Source organism: Hyla sarda, chromosome 7 (genome assembly GCF_029499605.1).
Source record: "Hyla sarda isolate aHylSar1 chromosome 7, aHylSar1.hap1, whole genome shotgun sequence".
Classification (NCBI taxonomy): Eukaryota; Metazoa; Chordata; class Amphibia; order Anura; family Hylidae; genus Hyla; species Hyla sarda.
In genome coordinates, this window is record NC_079195.1 from 186,926,964 (window position 1) to 186,948,106 (window position 21,143).

Consider the following 21,143-nt stretch of genomic DNA (forward strand, 5'->3'; position numbering starts at 1 on the left):
TTTGTGGTACCTATCTGGATAATAGAAAGATAGTTATATACTCCTCCCTGATGACGCCACTGTAAACGGTGGCAGAAACTCGTTGGTGGAAGTTCTATCATAATATCATGTTTTTGTTACGTACCTTATCCAGTGACTGCGCTGGCTGTGTATCTATCTTACATTTTAACAGTGATTGTGCAATAGGGATGTTGGCTGGGCTCAGCAATTATCCATAAAATAGCACTCTTCTCTGTTTAATTTTGCCATTTGGCTATTTCATGAATCAACACCTATAATAGTTTAATAATTTTAATTGCTACTAGTAAAAGTTATATTTTAAGCACATCCGGAGACTCTTATGTTCTCACTTTTTTGATACTTCCACTGGTAACAGCAGGACTTCTGCCAGTTAATCCGTGCAATGCTGCGCATCACCGGGTTAACTGCATGACATATAAAAATGTCATGATGCGCGAACTACCTGCACATCATGACATTTATATATGTCATTCTGCGGGAACGGGCTAATCAGACGAACTAGGCGGCCGCGAGGCCCTTTTTAGCGCGAGGCCTTAGGTGGCGGCCTAAATTGCCAAATTAGAGAGCCGCCCCAGGGGAAATGCTTTTATGCTGTCTTGTGGCAGGACTCATGTCTCATCAGAACACAACTGTAATTTTTACATATTTTCCTGAGACATAACTGCATGCCAGGTTTTGCAGCAATCTGACATTTTGGTCCTTCTGGCTCTAGGTGAGGTAGGCGCTGGCCTAAAGTGTCCATCTGATAAGGGCTACACTCACTCTGCACCCCCATATCACCCTCCATCTGTCTACCCATCCATATTACCCTGCATCTGTCTGCACCCCATATAATCCTCTGCCATCTATTTGTACCCTCATATCTCCCTCCCCTGTCTGAACATCCATATCACCCTCCATTTGTCTGCACCCCCATATCACCCCCCAGTCTGCACCCTCATATCACCTTCCCCTGTCTGCACCCTCGAATCACCCTATAATTGTCTGCACCCTCATGTCACCCTTCCCTGTCTGCAGCCTCATATCACCTTCCCCTGTCTGCACCCTCATGTCACCCTCCAATGTCTGCACCCTCATGTCACCCTCCAATGTCTGCACCCTCATATCACCCCCCAGTCTGCACCCTCATATCACCTTCCCCTGTCTGCACCCTCAAATCACCCTATAATTGTCTGCACCCTCATGTCACCCTCCCCTGTCTGCACCCTCGAATCACCCTATAATTGTCTGCACCCTCATGTCACCCTCCCCTGTCTGCACCCTCATATCACCCTCCCCTGTCTGCACCCTCATGTCACCCTCCAATGTCTGCACCCTCATGTCACCCTCCAATGTCTGCACCCTCATATCACCCCCCAGTCTGCACCCTCATATCACCTTCCCCTGTCTGCACCCTCAAATCACCCTATAATTGTCTGCACCCTCATGTCACCCTCCCCTGTCTGCACCCTCATATCACCCTCCCCTGTCTGCACCCTCCTATCACCCTCCCCTGTCTGCACCCTCATGTCACCCTCCAATGTCTGCACCCTCATGTCACAATCCCCTGTCTGCACCCTCATGTCACCCTCCCCTGTCTGCACCCTCGAATCACCCTATAATTGTCTGCACCCTCATGTCACCCTCCCCTGTCTGCACCCTCATATCACCCTCCCCTGTCTGCACCCTCATGTCACCCTCCCCTGTCTGCACCCTCATGTCACCCTCCCTTGTCTGCACCCTCATGTCACCCTCCCCTGTCTGCACCCTCATATCACCCTCCCCTGTCTGCACCCTCGAATCACCCTATAATTGTCTGCACCCTCATGTCACCCTCCCCTGTCTGCACCCTCCTATCATCCTCCATTTGACTGCACCCTAATATCACACTTCCCTGTCTGCACCCCCATATAATCCTCCATCTGTCTGCACCTCCAAATCACCCTCCATTTGTCTGAGCCCCCATATAACCTGTTAGTAAGGTTCCCTGTGTGTCAGTAAGATCCTTCCCCTGTCAGTAAGCCCACCTGTGTGTCAGTGTGATCCTCTGTCTGTCAGTAAGGCCTTATGTATGTCAGTAAGATCCTCTCCCTGTCAGTGAGGCCCTCTCTGTGTCAGTAAGACCCTCTGCTTATCAGTAAGGCCCTCTCTGTGTCAGTAAGATCCTCTGCCTGGCAGTAAGGCCCTTTCTGTGTCAGTAAGCTCCTCTGCCTGTCAGGAAGACTTTCTTTGTATCAGTAAGATCATCTGCCTGTCAGTATGTACCTCTATGTGTCAGTAAGATCCTCTCCCTGTCAGAAAAGCCTTCTCTGTGTCAGTTAGATCCTCCACCTGTCAGTATGTCCCTCTATGTGGCAGTAAGATCCTCCACCTGTCAGGAAGCCCACCTGTGTGTCAGTAAGATCCTTCACCTGTCGGTATGTCCCTCTATGTGTCAGTAAGATCCTCTCCCTGTCAGAAAAGCCTTCTCTGTGTCATTTAGATCCTCCACCTGTCAGTATGTCCCTCTATGTGGCAGTAAGATCCTCCACCTGTCAGTAAGCCCACCTGTGTGTCAGTAAGATCCTTCACCTGTCAGTAAGCCCACCTGTGTGTCAGTAAGATCCTCCGCTGACAGTAAGATCCTCCGCTGACAGTAAACCACATAGTAAACCTTAGATAATGTTGGAGGAACACTTTCCAAACACTAACGCTTTCTCGGGGAAACATTGGTGAACCTGGGTGGTGGAGGACCTTAGAAAGGACCCATCTTTGCCCTCGCTATAATCTCTCTCTGGTTGGAATTCTGCATTCATTATATGAGACCTAGTGAAGAAGATTGTTCAGCAAAGTCAATTGTAAATCTGTCTACATCTTATATAGAACATCTCATTCTCCCATAACTAAGACTGGACACCCACAAATTTCTATGATAAAAAATATTTATGGTGCTCGGCTTAAAAATAAAGGTCCCAGTGGTGGTGAAGCCGTATGATGTCCTATATACTGCTTTTTGGAGACAATGGAGGGGATTTAGCAAAACCTGTGCAGAGGAAAAGTTGACCGGTTGCCCATAGCAACCAATCAGATGGCTTCTTTTACTTTTCATAGGCCATTTAAAAAAATGTAAGAAGCAATGTGATTGGTTGCTATGGGCAACTGGTCAACTTTTCCTCTGGACAGGTTTTGCTAAATCTCCTCCTATGGACATAATCTAATGTATCTGAGTGATGACACTTATTGAATGTAGCAGAACATTACAGGCCATTACAAGGCTTTATTATTTCTGCCATTAGCAGCAAGTACATGGTCTGGTTTATTCCAGCCTCCTTATTCTAACCTTCCAGCAGAGTTTATGGGCACCACTGCCAACCTATACAACACATAAAAGTCACATCACCTGCCCCATCTACTAATAATAAAGCACTACAAGAATCAGCCATGAATATCTCCATTCTTCTGGACCCTAGGCTATCACCCATGATGCCTATATCACAATGTATATGGATCCACAGGTCCCTGGACCACTGGTAGCAGGTGCCACCTGATGTTTTGATGACATCACGTCACCTGGACAACGGCTGTTGTTGTTGTTTACCCACAACTGTCAGTTGGACCGAGCGGACGGACGTCTACAGGATCCCAAAGATGGCGGCTACTGGAGGAAGAAGAGATGGCGAGAAGGAGAGAGGAGAGAAGAGGGAAGAGGAGAGCGGAGGAAAGAGGAAGAGGGAAGAGGAAAGCGAGGAGGTGAAGGAGAGCGGAAAGAAGAGGAAGGAGGAAGAGGTGAGCGAGGAGGTGAAGAAGAGGAAGAGAGAAGAGGAAAGCGAGGAGGTGAAGAGCAGAGAGAAGAGGAAGGAGGAAGATGTGAGCGAGGAGGTGAAGAAGAGGAAGATAGAAGAGGAAAGCAAGGAGGTGGAGAAGACAGGAGTGAAGAGGAAGGAGGAAGATGTGAGCGAGGAGGTGAAGAAGAGGAAGAGAGAAGAGGAAAGCGAGGATGTGGAGAAGAGGAGAGGAGAAGATGCCAGATTATTGGAGGATGAGGAGCCAAGACCAGGCACCAGCCAGGACCCCGGAACATCAAGCTCCTACCCCAAATTTAACATCTATCACCTCACTGTCCATCAGGTATTGGGTAGGGGCAGCTTTGGAGTGGTAAGTTTATTTATGTTTTTTTTTTTTTGTTAAATGGACAGTCAATGTGATTTTTCCCATTGATATTCTGCAGCTAATTGTAAGTCTAGAAAATAACCAGCGTAGGCCATCTTAATGTAGAGCAACAATGTGGGGCCATGTTGAACTTTCAGTGACCAGTATTAGAGAGTGTGAGAGCGATTTAGGACATTGCTCCCCATTCACACCTGAGACATGTAACCAGGGCTGCCATCAGAAATTTTGGGGCCCCTTACGCAGCTTAATTCCAGGCCCCCCCCCCCCTCGAGTCCGCCCCAGGGCCAACTCCCAACCCATTTTTTTTCCTAATGATATATTTCTAATTACTTTATAGAAGATTGTAGTGCAGTAATACACAGTGCTGCAAAGTAATTTTACTGCGCCACACTCTGCTGTAATCTAATATACCCTATTCTGAATACTGTGAAACTTTCTGTGTACTTTCTCCAGCACAATGTCCACCTCTATATAGTTGTAGACCCCCTCTCTGCCCCCACATATATATATACACATATATATAGTTGTACACCTCCTCTGTGCCCCCATACATAGTTGTACACCCATCTTTGCCCCATATATAGTTATAGGCCAATTTTGTGCCCCCATATATAGTTGTAGGCCCCTGTGCTCCATATATAATTGTAGGTCCCACGTGCCTCCAATATACATGATTGTAGACCCCCTTTGTGCCCCTGTGTGTAATAATAGGCCCCCTTTGAGCTCCCATAGTTATAGGCCCCACCTTTCAGCTCCCACAGTTAGTTATAGGCCCCCCCTTTCAGCCCCCACAGTTAAATATAGCCCCCCCTTTCAGCCCCCTCAATTAAATATAGGCCCCCCCCTTTCAGCCCCCACAGTTAAATATAGACGCCTCCTTTCAGCCCCCACAGTTAAATATAGGCCCCCCCGTTCAGCCCCCACAGTTAAATATAGACCCCCCCTTTCAGCCCCCACAGTTAAATATAGGCCCCCCTTTTAGCCCCCAGTTAAATATAGCCCCCCCCTTTCAGCCCCCACAGTTACATATAGCCCCTCTTTCAGCCCCCACAGTTAAATATATACCCCCCTTTCAGCCCCACAGTTAAATATAGGCCCCCCCTTTAAGCCCCCATTTAAATATAGCCCCCCCCCCTTTCAGCCCCACAGCTAAGTATAGGCCCCCCTTTTAGCCCCCAGTTAAATATAGGCCCCCCTTTCAGCCCCCAGTTAAATATAGGCCCCACCTTCCAGCCCCCACAGTTAAATATAGGCCCCCCTTTCAGACCCCAGTTAAATATAGGCCCCCTTTTCAGCCCCCACAGTTAAATATAGGCCCCCCTTTCAGCCCCCACAGTTAAATATAGGCCCCTTTTCAGGCCCCACAGTTAAATATAGGCCCCCCCATTCAGCCCCTAGTTAAATATAGGCCCCCCTTTCAGCCCCCAGTTAAATATAGGCCCCCCTTTCAGCCCCCAATTAAATATAGGCCTCTTCTTTCAGCCCCCTCAGTTAAATATAGCCCCCCCTTTCAGCCCCCTCAATTAAATATAGCCTCCCCCCTTTCAGCCCCCACAGTTAAATATAGACGCCCCCTTTCAGCCCCCACAGTTAAATATAGGCGGCCCCCTTTTCAGCCCCCACAGTTAAATATAGGCCCCCCTTTCAGCCCCCACAGTTAAATATAGGCCCCTTTTAAGGCCCCACAGTTAAATATAGGCCCCCCCCATTCAGCCCCCAGTTAAATATAGGCCCCCCATTTCAGCCCCCAGTTAAATATAGGCCCCCCTTTCAGCCCCCAGTTAAATATAGGCCCCCCCCTTTCAGCCCCCAGTTAAATATAGGCCCCCCCTTTCAGCCCCCACAGTTAAATATAGGCCCCCCCTTTCAGCCCCCACAGTTAAATATAGGCCCCCCCTTTCAGCCCCCTCAGTTAAATATAGGCCCCCCCTTTCAGCGCCATCAGTTAAATATAGGCCCCCCCCTTTCAGCCCTCACAGTTAAATATAGGCCCCCCTTTCAGCCCCCACAGTTGATATAGGCCCCCCTTTGTACCCCAACAAGTAGTTATAGGCCCCATGTACCCCCACAGACATACTGCCTCCAGACATTCACGGTATATGGCTGGAGGCAGTATGTCTGTGCTCTGACCAGACTGGAGGAGCCCCCAGACTGGAGGAGCAGTGGTCGGAGCATTGAAGGCAGCCTGCTGTGGTTACCTTCCTGGCCCGATGTCAGCCACGCGTCTTCCAGGCAGCCCCTTCGCTCCAGTTCTTCTTCGGGCGCGGCTTTCCTCTGACTTCCGGGCCGGCTTGCCGCGTCATAGCGCACCGAACGTGCCTACGCGCGGCACGATCGTTGCGCTAGTACCTCCCGACGGCCACTGCAGTTTTTTTTTTTTTTTTTAAAGTGGCAGTGGCCTCCGAGGTATGTGCGGCAGGGACAGGGCCCAGGAAAGAGGGTAACTGACTGACTGATTGTACAGAGTACGGTCAGTCAGTCAGTGGAAAATGGCAGGCCCCCAACGGTCAGTGAGTGAGTAAAAAATAAAAAATAAATGTTGGGTCCGGGCCCCTTACGGGAGTACCGGCTGTACCCCCCTGATGGCGGCCCTGCATGTAACACTAATGAGTCACAATTACTTATTGGGCCCAATTTGAACATTTCTACTTAGGGTTGTACTCACTTTTTTTTGCCAAGGTTAAGATATTAATGACTTTATGATGAGTTATTTGGGTGGGGGGGGGGGGACACACAATATTAAACACTGTTACACTTTACATTGTAGAAGAGTTTCATTTCTTCTGTGTTGTCACATGAAATGATAAAATAAAATATTTAAAAACATGTGAAGGTTGTACTCACTTATGTCAGATACTGTAAATGTTATAACTGTAGTAATCTTTTTTAAGCCATTTATCTATTTTTTGCACTGACACTTGACTGAACATATATGTATTTCTCATGTGTTGAACATATAATGTCACCATGATGAATTGTCTTTATACATTTATGATGAATATGCACGTTATACATGTTATACTTGATATTACTTTATTTGGTAATTACGTGTCTGGGTAAATATAGACCCTTAGTGATGTGTGTGAACATGCTTGAAAAAAGCTTCAACAAGAAGCAGAAATGTGGCAGTGATTTAACTATTATATGGAGAGCTGCAATATATTTTTTATATACTATATACCCATACATACAGACACTGTGATCTGTAGTTTTTGCCGGTACCACTTGTGCATTGTATTGATTGTTTGATTACTTCTTATGTGTTGATGTGACAAAAATTGGCAATTTTTTTTTTTGCATTCACATCATTGACAATGCAATATCAGGAATGTGAACCAAAGTGAAATAATTGCAGATTTTTGGTCACATCATATCTGAGAAACAATGGAATAAAAGTGATGAAAAAGTCAAATATAAGCAAAAGTTATGTTACAGTGGTACAGTGGTAAAGTTTTTTTTTAAATCAACTAGTGCCAGAAAGTTAAACAGATTTGTAAATTACTTCTATTAAAAAATCTTAATCCTTCCAGTACTTTTTAGGGGCTGTATACTACAGAGGAAATGGTTTTCTTTTTGGATTTCTCTGATGTAATGACTACAGTGCTCTCTGCTGACCTCTGCTGTCCATTTTAGGAACTGTCCAGAGCAGCATATGTTTGCAATGGGGATTTGTTCTCTGGAAAGTTCCAAAAAGGGACAGCAGAGGTCAACAGAGAGCACTTTGGTTATGACAGAAGAGAAATCCAAATAGAAAAGCATTTCCTCTGTAGCATACAGCCCCTAAAAATTACTGGAAGGATTAAGATTTTTTAATGAAAGTACTTTACAAATCTGTTTAACTTTCTGGAACCAGTGGATGGATTTATAAAAAAAAAGTTTTCCAAGGGAGTACCCCTTTATTAAAAACTACAGATAATGGTGCAAAAAATTCTCATACAGCACTGTATGCAGAAAAATAAGAAAGTTATAGGAGGTCAGAATAGGGAAATTTTAAACATACTTTGCCTTTTTTAAAAGAAGTGCAGTAATAGAAAAGAATGCAAACATGAGTATCATTTTAATTGTATTCATCCACATAATTAAAGGGGTACTCCTGTGCAAAACTTTTTTTTTAAATCAACTGGTGCCAGAAAGTTAAACAGATTTGTAAATTACTTCTATTAAAAAATCTTAATCTTTCCAGTACTTTTTAGGGTCTGTAAACTACAGAGGAAATTGTTTTCTTTTTGGAACACAGAGCTCTCTGCTGACATCATGACCACAGTGCTCTCTGCTGAAATCTCTGTCCATTTTAGGAACTGTCCAGAGCAACACATGTTTGCTATGGGGATTTTCTCCTACTCTGGACAGTTCTTATAAAGGACTGATATGTAAGCAGAGAGCAGTGTGGTCATGATGTCAGCAGAGAGCTCTGTGTTCCAAAAAGAAAACCATTTCCTCTGTAGTACTACTAATAAGTACTGAAAGGATTAAGATTTTTTAATAGAAGTAATTTACAAATCTGTTTAACTTTCTGGCACCAGTTGATTAAAAAAATAAATAAATAAATAAATAAGTTTTCCATGGGAGTACCCCTTTAAGAAAACATGAAAATTTAACTGTAAAATGCATTGCTTAAAACCAAAACCCCCAAAAATTAGCAAAATTGTGATTTTCTTTAATTTATTTTCTTTTTTCAATTTTAAATTCAAATTTAAGGTGTCTTTATAAAGTACATTTTGTTGTGAAAAAACAAACATATGGGTCTGTGGATGGAAAAATAAAAAGAATTATGGCTCTTGAAAGGTGTAAACTAAAAAATGTGTAAACTAAAATTTGTTGTGTCCTCAAGGCCAAAATTTGCTGTGTCTCTAAAGGGGTATTCCAGAATTTATTTTTTATTTGACATTTGACTATGCTACAGAGGCTGTAAAGTTAGTGTAGTTAATAATGTAGTGTCTGTACCCGTATGTGACGGTTTTCTCACAATTCTTATGTGATTTTCACCCCAATATTTACTTTTACCAGCATACAAAATTACTGTTGTCTCAGATTTTTCCCAGGTTGCAATGCAGCCGAGACCTGACTCACTAGTCAGCTGATGACAGGGAGCCTGTCTGCTTCAATGGGTGGAGCGATCGCTTGGTGGGAGAGAGATCAATCTGCAACTATTGCAACAGCTGTAGGCACCCTGATTGAAAACCACAGGTCTTTTGAATGAATGCTGCTCATTTATGGGAGTGTGACTGATGTGTGGGAGGGAGGAAAATGGAATTATGGGCTTTGTAGGCAAAGAAGTAAACTCAAAAAGGAAATACTAGTTCACAAAAAGCTAGCCACAGTGTTATGGTAATCTCACGCCATTTAGCCCCAAGACAAGCGCAGATCCTTCCTAAGCATGTCCATTAATTTCTGCCAGGTACGTACTAAAATACCTTATGGTGGATAACCCATTAAAGGGGTTAAATGACCAGCATCAAAGTGATCTCCATTGTCGGTCCTTACTGGCTGGTGTTTCTGCAGGTTGAGTCAGCACCGCCAGGTATTTGGCACTAGAGAGACAGGATTCCTCTAGTGCCTGAAGTTCGGCTATGCTGACCCTCCCCCCCCCCCCCCCCAGTAAGTTAAAAAGTATGAATTGAGAGATGGCACAACCCTCCCCCCCCCCCCTCTAACCTGGGGTGGACCACTCCCCCGCTGCCCCCCTGCCTGAGAGTTATAGGAGTGTGATTACAGCTACCACACTCCTATCACACTCAGCCAATGCAGCTCTGGAGGTGTCTACAGTATAAGACATATTCTAACAGCAGAAAAGTAACTGCAGCTCTGGAAGTGACAGGAGGATAAGACATGATGTGACAGCAGAATAGTGACAGCAGCTCTGAAGGTGACTGGAGGATAAGTCAAAATATAACAGCAGAATACTGACTGCAACTCTGGAGTTGACTGGAGTATAAGACATGATGTGAGAGCGGAATAGTGGCTGCAGCTCTAGAGGTGAAAGGAGCTTAAGACATGATGTAACAGCAGAATAGTGGTTGCAGCTCTGGAGGCAACTTGAGGATGCGACATGATGTAATAGTAGAAAAGTAAGTACAGCTTTGGCAGTAACAGGAGGACGAGATATGGTGTAACAAAAAAATAGTGTCTACCATGCTGTGCCTGTATTTATCTGAATAAAGCTTGAAGTTTTTTTACCTGCTACCGTGGTGCCGGATACTTCTATTGCTGTCCATGTCTGTGGAGGGGAACGCTACCCGACAGTCCAGGCACAGGAGCGGAGGAAAGGATCAGAGCAGTCAAGCACATTTTATTAACAGCAAAAAAGTGAGTACACACACCTTGTCTCTGTCTTCTTCCTCTGTGAACGTGAATCTGGTACCTGTTATAGAGCCAAAAGAAAGAAAAGTGATATCTTGCTCAGTACCTAATCCTGATCCTGTACATATAAATTTTTATGTGTCTAGGACCTGTATATCCCTAACAAATAGCATTTATATCTTGGTCACTTGCTTTGTCTTCTTGCCTTGCGGAGGGGGCGTGTCCATCTCTTTCCCTCACTGAGTCTGGGAGCAGCCTGGCAGTCTGCAGATCTTTCTAAATTAGTGCAAGGATTTTAGTGATAAAAGCACAGTAGTTTTTATGCATACATTTTATATCTGTCATTAGTAAAGATGGATGCTAATCCAGCTTTACTAGGAACAGATAGAAAATGTGTGTCATTCAGCTTTAACAGACTCCTGAATGTCTGTTCAGCTTCTTTGTCATTCAGGAGTCAGAGAAAGCTTTGGCTGTTCAAGCATGCTGGGAGTTGTAGTTTTGCAATAGCTTGAGCTGCAGTGTTTGTAAAGCACTGTGTTAGAACAGTGTTGCCTTTAGCTGTTGCAAAACTACAACTCCCAGCATGCCCACGCATCCTTTGTCTGTAGTTTTGCAAGAGATGGAGACACACAGCTGGAGAATACCCAGCTCTAACACAGAGTTTTACAAAGATTGTAACTCCAGCTGTTGCAAAACTACAACTCCCATCATGGTAGTTGTAGTTTAGGAATAGCTGAAGGCTGCAGTGGTGATCTCCTATACTGGATACCAACACACTTTATGGCCTGTATCCAGTATGCTGCAAAATACAGAGTAGTCTGTCTGCGTAAAGACTGATGACCCCTAGTGGCGGCTATTTTCATTTTTCCTTTTTTAGTAAAAAAATTTTTTTTTATAAATGTGTATTTAAAAAAGTCATCTTATCAGTAGTACTGCAAAATCTAAAAAGTTTTTCAACATGACAGTGTCTCTTTAAGCATGCTCCTATCGGTGAAGGGGAGGAGTTCCTGCACGGAATAAAGATATGTGGTGGCACCCTGCCTCCGCCCTACATGCCCCTAGGCCTTATGTCCCCCCTTGCTATCCTCCTGCACTGGCTCTTAGAAGATCAGGGAGAATGCAAGCTGGAGCTCTCTATATAATACATACAGACCTTCAGCTTGCATGCTCCCCGAGAAGCAGCAAGACCTACGGTGGCCGGGCCCTCCGTGCCTGACCTGTCACACGCCCCTGCTACAGAGAAGCTGTCATCTGGCCAATTGTATTCCATCATAGCTGTAGTCACTTGTAAGTTCTGCAGTGATCATGGGTGAAACAACAACTCCCAGCATAACCTTATTACTGCTAAGATTTTACTGGGAGCTATAGTATCACATGGTACAAACTTATTGAGCAATTGCCCCTTACTTGGCATCACAACAGGCTAAAAAAATTACTTAGGGGGGCATTATAGGGTGACACCATTTTCTACCACAACGGGTGACATTAACCTTAGCATCACCACTGGTGCTCTGTAATAGCTAGAGGCAAAGAGCTCGCTGTTACTGCGCTCCTCTGTGTGTGCCGCTGTGTCAGTCAATGGGAGGTCAGCAGAGAAAGGTGTTGGCGGCCCTCTGATACTCGGGCACATTATAAAGAATTTATTCTCTATTGGCTATAAAACAATGAAATATACACAGAAACATATGAGTGGAATAAGCTTTTTAACCCCTACTGCAATGTGTTGCCAGTTTAACATGTATAAAAGATGTGATAGATGCCCATTAAAAGGATATGATAGATGCCCATTACAAGGATGTGACAGATGCCCATTACAAGGATGTGATAGATGCCCATTACAAGGATATGATAGATGCCCATTACAAGGATGTGATAGATGCCCATTACAAGGATATGATAGATGCCCATTACAAGGATGTGATAGATGCCCATTACAAGGATGTGATAGATGCCCATTACAAGGATGTGATAGATGCCCATTAAAAGGATATGATAGATGCCCATTACAAGGATGTGATAGATGCCCATTACAAGGATGTGATAGATGCCCATTACAAGGATGTGATAGATGCCCATTACAAGGATGTGATAGATGCCCATTACAAGGATGTGATAGATGCCCATTAAAAGGATATGATAGATGCCCATTACAAGGATGTGATAGATGCCCATTACAAGGATGTGATAGATGCCCATTACAAGGATGTGATAGATGCCCATTACAGGTCGGGTTATGAGGAAGGGATAGGAGGACGGGATAGGAGGTCGGGATAGGAGGTCGGGATAGGAGGTCGGGATAGGAGGTCGGGATAGGAGGTCGGGATATGGCATCAATATATGAGGACGGGATATGAAGTCAAAAGCTTCCTCCTTTGTTTATTTTCCTCCCCAACAAGGATTAGGAAGGAAAAACTGGGCAATGCTGGGTACTCAGCTAGTATATATATATTTATTTATTTTAATATTAAAATGGAATAGCTAGAGTAAAAAATTAAAATAAAAAAAAAACACGCCTGCAAAAACAATGTTAAAACTCACATGGCTTTTTTTGTGTTTTTTCACTCCCACACTATGGAGAAAAACACAGCGATTTTCCCAAAAAAACGCCATAGTCTCATAAGGTCACTTCTAGGAATCACCCAATGAGCCGAAAAAAGCTGAAAAAAACGCCAAAAGGATAAAAAAAAACACCAATTAGAAAAACAAAAAAAGTGGATATGGCATTTTGTAGTTCCTTATTGACTTGCAGCTAACATTTGCCCACGCTGTGCAGTAGAATGGGTGTTTTTTTGGGCCTTTTATTTTTTTTTTCCAACTACATCCCTATTACATCTCATATGTACCATGGCATGGAAATAACAATGACCATCACCCCACAGTCCCTAACTGGTTGGCTCTAGCTATACCTCTAGTTATACCTAGTTATAACAAGTTGGCTCTAGTTATACCTATGGGATATTGTCAAAAGGAAATATTTCCCATAGTCTTCCACTATTTACTATTGCTCTCTTTGCTTTCTTTCAGGTGGGCCTGGCATCAGTCCCCGGCCGAAACAACTACGTGGCCATCAAGGGAATCACCAAGACAGGGGACAATGCAGCGACCCTGCAGAGAGAGAGACGGATCCTCATGCTGGCCCGAGACTGCCCGTTCCTGTGTCACCTGTATGCTGCACAGCAGTCTCAGGACCATGCATTCTTCATCACCGAGTACCTGTCCGGCGGCAGCCTGGAGGCTTTACTCAGAATGTGCAGCTGTCTGAACACCGACAACGTAAGATTCTACACAGCAGAGATTGCATGCGGCCTCCAGTTCCTTCACGGACATAACATCGTCCACCGGTAAGTCTAACTTCCCCACACCTGTCTCCTTGTCATGTTGTAAATAATGCATCCAACTTTCCCAGAATCCTGAATTTTGTTAGGCTTTGTGGTGGTACAGTTCATGACCCCTTCACCATTGTCGATCTTTAAAGATTTCCTGTGATGTCCCAGCACCAAAAGCTGTCCTGTGGGCTGCGGATCTCCTTGTGCATGCATTTTTCACTGTGTATTATATAATGTATGTACTGTATCTTTAACCCCTTCCCTCAGAATCACGTCTATAGACGTCATTCAGTTAACCCCGTGATGCGCAGCATCGCACGGGTTAACTGGCAGAAGTCCCGCTGTTTCAAGCAGGGGACAACTTCTGCAACACCCTCCAGGACCATCTGTTGATGGTCCTGGTCAGCGATCACTGTGATTGGTCCCTGTGGACTAATCACAGTGAATGAGCTGACTGGGGGTAAAGTTCATTTCCCCTGCTCTGCCCGCCACTAGAAGTCTGAGCAGAGCAGGGGAAGAAGATGCCGAGAGCTGCTGTGGAGACAGCAGCACTTATCAAGTACCGGCGCGGCAGTGGGGACCGGCGGCAGGCTCTCAACAGCTGGAGGCACACGGGTTGGCGGCGGGTAAGTGGAGGAGGCGGCGGGCGGCATCTGCATCAGAGGCAGCAGTAAAGCTCTTCACTGCTGCTTCTGGTAGTTTAGAAAACTACAACACCCAGCATGCCTTTTGGCTGTCTGGGCATGCTGGGTGTTGTAGTTTTGCAACATCTGGAGGGCCGCAGTTTGGATCAATCTGTGCTCTTCCAGATGTTGCAAAACTACAACTCCCAGCATGCCCAGACAGTCCAGGCATGCTGGGAGTTGTAGTTCTGTAACATCTGGCCCTTCAGATGTTGCCGAACTACAACTCCCAGCATGCCTGGGCATGCTGAGAGTTGTCATTTTGCAAAATCTGGAGGGCTACTGTTTGGACACCACTACACAGTGGTCTCCAAACTGTTCTCCTCCAGATGTTGCAAAACTACAACACCCAGCATGCCCTTTGGCTGTCCGTGCATGCTGGGAGTTGTAGTTTTGCAACAACTGGAGGCACACTGGTTGGGAAACATTGTCTGTTTCCTAACTCAGTGTTTCCCAACCTTTGTGCCTCCAGCTGTTGCAAAACTATAACTCCCAGAATGCACTGAAAAACCATACATGCTGGGAGTTGTAGTTTTGCAACAGCTGGAGGCACACGGGTTGGGAAACACTGAGTTAAGTAACAAACTTTTAGTGTTTTGCAACCAGTGTACCTCCAGCTGTTGCATAACTACAACCCCCATGCACGCACAGCCAAAGGGTATGCTGGGAGTTGTAGTTTTGCCTTCCCCACAGGGGGATTTACAGTGAGTTTCTCGCTGCAAGTTTGAAATGCAGCTAATTTTCCGCTGTAGCTCAAAACTCGCTGTAAACCCGCCTGTGCGAATGTACCCTAAAAACACTACACAACACTAACACAAAATAAAGAGTAAAACACTACATATACACCCCCTTACACTGTCCCCCCCCCCCTCGCCCCTCCCCAATAGAAATGAAAAACATCAGGTATGGCACTGTTTTCAAAACTGAGCCTCCAGCTGTTACAAAACAACAACTCCCAGTATTGCCGGACAGCCATTGACTGTCCAGGCATGCTGGGAGTTTTGCAACAGCTGGAGACACCCTGTTTGGGAAACACTGCCTTAGAATACCCCTATGTCCACCCCTATACAAATCCTTAATTTAGGCCTCAGATAGGCATGGCACTCTGTCACTTCGGAGTACTGTCGTATTTCAAGGAAACCGTTTAGGGCCACATATGGGGTATTTCCGTAATCGGGAGAAATTGTCTAACAATTTTTCGGGGGGCTTTTTCTCCTTTTACCCCCTATGAAAAGGTAAAGTTGGGGTCTACTCCAGCATGTTATTGTAAAAAAATAAAAAATAAAAATTTTACACTAACATGCTGGTGTTGCCCCATACTTTTTTATTTTCACAAAAGGTAAAAGGAAAAAAAGAGCCCAAAGTTTTTAATGCAATTTTTCCTGAGTACGGAAATACCCCATATGTGGGAGTAAAATGCTCTGCGTGCGCACAACAGGGCTTAGGAATGAGAGCACCATGTACATTTGAGGTGATTTGCACAGGGGTGGCTGATCGTTACAGCGGTTCTGACATAAAAAAAAAAAAAACTACATGTGACCCCATAGTGAGCCTTAACACCCCACACCTGTTTGAAGAATTTTCATTGAAAATGAAAAATTTGTGTTTTTTCACTAAAATGCTGGTGTTATCCCAAATTTTTCATTTTCTCAAGGTGTAATAGTAAAAAAGCCCCCCAAAATTTTTATATAAATGCAATATAAGTGGACGTAAAGTGCTCTGCAGGCGAACTACAATGCTCAGAAGAGAAGGAGCACCATTGGGATTTTGTAGAAAGAATTTGGCTGGAATTGAAGGCCATGTGCGTTTACAAAGCCCCCATGGTGCCAGAACAGTGGACCCCTCCCCCCACATTTGACCCCATTTTGAAGATTACAGCCCTCACGTAATGTAATAATGGGTGCTGTGAACATTTACACCCCACAGGCGTTTGACCTGTTTTGTGCACAGTCATCCATGAAAATGAAAAATTTGATTTTTCATTTGCACAGCCCACTGTTCCAAAAGTCTGTCAAACACCAGTGGGGTATAAATGCTCACTGCACCCCTTATTACATTTGGTTAGGGGTTTAGTTTCCAAAATGAGGTCACGTGTGGGGGGGTTTCTGCTGTTCTGGCACCATGGGAGCTTTGTAAACGCACATGGCACCCGACTTCCATTCCAAACAAATTCTCTCCACAAAAGCTTTTTTTTTCTGAGCATTATAGTTCGCCTGCAGAGCACTTTACGTCCATATATGGGGTATTTCCACACGAGGTTACAAATTTTGGGGGGCATTTTTTCCTATAACCTCTTGTAAAAATATTGAATTTGGGGGAAAAAAACTGCATTTTAGTGAAAAAAAAAATGTTTTTCATTTACACATCCGAGTTTAACGAAAAGTTGTCAAACACCTGTGGGGTGTTAAGGCTCACTGTACCCCTTGTTACGTTCCTTGAGGGATGTAGTTTCCAAAATGGTATGCCATGTGTTTTTTTTTTTTTTTTGTTGTCCTTGCACCAAAGGGGCTTCCTAAATGGGACATGCCCCCCAAAAACCATTTCATCAAAATTTGCTTTCCAAAAGCTAAATGTGACTCCTTCTCCTCTGAGCATTGTAGTTCGCACACAGAGCGTTTGACGTCCACACATGGGGTATTACCATACTCAGAAGAGATGGGGTTACAAATTTTGGGTGTCATTTTTCCTATTACCCCTTGTAAAAATTTAAAATATGGGGGGAAAACCAGCATTTTAGTGGGAAAAAAAATTCATTTACACATACAACTTTAACAGAAAGTCATCAAACACCTGTGGGGTGTTAAAGCTCACTGTACCACTTGAGGGGTGTAGATTCCAAAATAGTAAGCTATGTGTTTTTTTTTGTTTTTTTTTGCTGTTATGGAACCATAGGGGCTTCTTAAATGCGACATGCCCCCTAAAAACCATTGCAGCAAAATTCACTCTCCAAAATCCCATTGTCGCTCCTTCCCTTCTGAGCCCTCTAGTGCACCTACAGAACACTTGACATACACATATGAGGTATTTCCTTACTTGAGAGAAATTGGGTTACACATTTTGGGTGGCATTTTCTCCTTCTAGCCTTTATAAAAATGCAAATACTGGGTCTACAGGCACATGTTATTGTAAAAAATAGAGATTTAGAATGTTCTCCTTCACTTTGCTGCTATTCCCTTGAGAAAGTCCAGGCTGACGAAACGTACGTTGGGGCGGTGGTGACAGGTCTCCATTATGGGTAAGTGAGTACCAGCTTTGTTAGTGTTATTACTTTCATGCACTGTTAGTGTCCATTCCAGCTATCCTAAGTGGGTAGCTGGACATTATATTAGTAAAGGTTATATACCCCTTTTCTTGTCCTATTGGACATTATTATTGGACACCCATTACTGCTGCTGTAGATCTCACTGTTTATATACTTCATATGAGCTTGATTATACTAATCATACCTGTCTTACCACCTTCTTTTCGGATTGATTATCTGTTTACAATCATTGACCTTGTATAATGTTAATATTTAGTAGTCATATTTGTGATTTTAAAGAGTATTAATAAAATTATTTTAGTTTTATCAGTAGTCATGGCTCTAGTGTTTCTCTATAAGTATATAAAATTTATTTTCAGAGCTATACTGTAGCATTGGTTTATAGACCCGCAGCGAGTTTTAGATATGGTTTATACACCAGTAGTTTCAATGTACATTATACTACAACGCTGCTATTTCTTGTTGCTAATTATTCCTGTGAAATACCTAAAGAGTTAACAAACCTTTTGAATGTCATTTTGAATACTTTGAGGGGTGCAGTTTTTATAATAGGGTCATTTATGGGATATTTCTAATATGAAGACCCCTCAAATACACTTCAAAACAGAACTGTTCCCTGAAAAATTCTGATTTTGAAAATTTTGTGAAAAATAGGAAAATTACTGCTGAACTTTGAAGCCCTCTGATGTCTTCCAAAAGTAAAAACCTGTCAACTTTATGATGCAAATATAAAGTAGACATATTGTATATGTGAATCAATATATAATTTATTTGGAATATCCATTTTCCTTACAAGCAGAGAGTTTCAAATTCAGAAAAATGCTAAATTTGTTAATTTTTCATAAAATTTAGCAATTTTTAACCAAGAAATCATGCAAGCATTGACAAAAATTTACAACTAAGATAAAGTAGAATATGTCATGAAAAAATAAACTCGGAATCAAATTCATAAGTAAAAGAATCCCAGAGTTATTAATGCTTAAAGTGACAGTGGCCAGATTTGCAAAAAATGCTCTGGTCCATAAGGCCAAAATGACCCCGGTCAGCCCCGCCATTCTGCAAGTGTTCCCCCATACAGCAGAGTCAGCCCCACCATTCTGCAAGTGTTCCCCCATACAGCGGAAGCCCCGCCATTCTGCAAGTGTTCCCCTGTACAGCAGAGTCAGCCCCACCATTCTGCAAGTTTTCCCCCATACAGTGGAGTCAGCCCCGCCAATCTGCAAGGGTTCCCTGTACAGAGGAGTCAGCCCCACCATTCTGCAAGTGTTCCCCCATACAGCAGAGTCAGCCCCACCATTCTGGAAGTGTTCCCCCGTACAGTGGTGAGTCAAGCTCTGGCGGTGATAGTACTTGGACCTTGTGAGAACCCTAGCCAGAGTGGGAAACCTTTCAGTCTCTAATCTCTAGTCAGTATTATTCAAGTGGATGAAAAGCACCATAAGTCCTAGCAAGGCAACAGGACTCCCAAGGGTTACACTGCATCCCTTGTACTCTTCATACTGTGTGTTGTACTATCTACACCTGCTCAGTAAAAGACAGTTATCCGTAACCCGACGTCGGTGTGTTTCTTACTTCCATTGTCTGGCCCCGGAGAAGCTGATAAGAATTCCTTGCACCCCTGTGGCACCACATTACCATTGTCTTTTATTTATAACTCTTTTTTCTTCTTTCATTGCAGAGATATCAAGCCAGATAACATCATGCTGGATAGAGATGGACACATCCGCATCATTGACCTCGGAGTTGCCCAAGATGGCGTCACCTCTTCCAACAAGATCAAAGGAGTGACGGGCACGTTACCTTACATGGCCCCAGAGGTGCTCCAGAGGAAGATGTACTATGCAGCAGTTGACTGGTGGAGCCTGGGGATTGTTGTATCCCGGATGTCAGCAGGACGTTCCCCATTTTACTTTGGCTGCAACAGAGAAATGGCTCGCGATTCCATCACCAGAGAGAAGCCTAATATTCCATCTTGGCTCCCTGCTGACCTGAAAAATCTGATCAAGAAACTGCTGCGTAAGAATCCTGAGAAGCGGCTGGGTGTGAACAGGAACATCAGAGACCATCCATTCTTCACCACCATCAACTGGGAGCAACTGGAGCAGAAGAGAGCACAGCCGCCATTTACACCATTCAAGCCAGCTCTGAAGAAGGGAGACCTGCCGTGGCCAGAGGAAGAGACAGCCCTTCACCCCTTGGAAGGATTCTCTTTCATTGCTCCAAGCTGGGCCTGTTAACATCAGCCCATGGCCATGGCCCAGAGCTCTGTGCCCCCTGACCCGTGCCTCTGCTGCTGTATTAGACCTCGGCTTGTCTATAACATCCTCTCTATACCATCTGAACGCTGCAGATTTCCATCAAGTTGTTACCCTGGATCTTAGCTCCACATCCTCCACAGCCTCTGAAGACCCTCTGTACCCCAGGAGCGGCCTGTGCTTGTAACATCTCAGCACAGACCTGGTAAGTATCACACATCATCACACATACATTAGGATCACACACACATACAGGTAGATAGAAATATACACACAGGTACATACATAGATAGTATAGACACATACACACAGACACACACAACAGATAGCGGTAGATATCGGCTTTGATCCTGGGACTTGTTCCGATCGCCATATTTGGGGTCAGGAAGGAATTTTTCTCCTTTGAGGACAATTGGCTCATTCTTTAAGGGGGTTTTTGCCTTCCTTGGGATCATTCCAGCCATAAATAGGTAACATAACATAATGTACAAAAAATAAGTGAATAATAATAATAAAAAAAGTATTATATATGAATATATAAAAAAAAAATACATAATAGTTTACCATACTAGATAGGTCATGTACTGGCTTTTGATCCTGGGACTTGTTCCGATTGCCATATTTGGGGTCAGGAAGGAATTTTCCCCCCTTACATAAGGATAATTGGCTCTTTCCTCAAGGGGGTTTTCGCCTTCCTTTGGATCAACACAGTATATAAAAAAGCTTTGCTTTTACATTTATACATTACACATAGCAAAATAAAACATAACACACATTTCTAAAATTTGCAGAATCCCAGTATCCCCTTCCTGTAACTATATAAACGAAATAAAATGTCCTTTTCCCCCTTTACATCATTGTGTCTGTGTCTTTATTTCCATTGTTTGATCATGTATTGTTCTAATAAATACAGTGAAACCTCTTTGAGAAGACCACCCAAATTTCTTCTGGTCTTCTATTGCAGTGGTGTCCTAAAAACAAGACCACTATGGGGGTGGTCTTTTCAAAGAGGTGGTACAAAGCTTCATTTGCACTAAATGTATCATATTGTTGCAGAATGTTTCATACTTTTGAACATATTTAATGGAATTGGGTAGTGCAAACATTTGACAACTTTTTGTTGAATAGAATAAAAGTGTTTAAAAAACCATGGCACTTAAACCATGTC

General features: G+C 43.8%; 1 protein-coding gene across 2 annotated transcripts; it reads left to right on the plus strand.

The window, feature by feature from the left end:
• The first annotated feature begins 3,472 nt into the window (after positions 1–3,472).
• Positions 3,473–20,817, plus strand: LOC130282907 (protein kinase C delta type-like). 2 transcript variants are annotated; one of them, XM_056531858.1, is made up of 4 exons: positions 3,473–4,134; positions 10,318–10,455; positions 13,474–13,790; positions 19,399–20,817. In XM_056531858.1, the coding sequence occupies exons 1-4, from the start codon at positions 3,535–3,537 to the stop codon at positions 19,955–19,957; spliced, it is 1,614 nt and encodes a 537-aa protein (XP_056387833.1). In that variant the 5' UTR covers positions 3,473–3,534; the 3' UTR covers positions 19,958–20,817. The 2 variants fall into 2 exon arrangements, with proteins under 2 accessions (XP_056387833.1, XP_056387834.1); XM_056531859.1 differs by lacking the exon at positions 10,318–10,455 and having other exon boundaries at positions 3,475–4,134.
• Positions 20,818–21,143: the final 326 nt, after the last annotated feature.

Bases quoted from the DNA above. Each gene is read 5' to 3' on its own strand.
- LOC130282907 (XM_056531858.1), top strand. From the start codon at position 3,535: ATGACATCACGTCACCTGGACAACGGCTGTTGTTGTTGTTTACCCACA. The intron at 4,135-10,317 runs GTAAGTTTATTT...TAAAGCTTGAAG, and splicing joins GTAGGGGCAGCTTTGGAGTG to TTTTTTTACCTGCTACCGTG. The intron at 10,456-13,473 runs GTGAGTACACAC...GCTTTCTTTCAG, and splicing joins ATTTTATTAACAGCAAAAAA to GTGGGCCTGGCATCAGTCCC.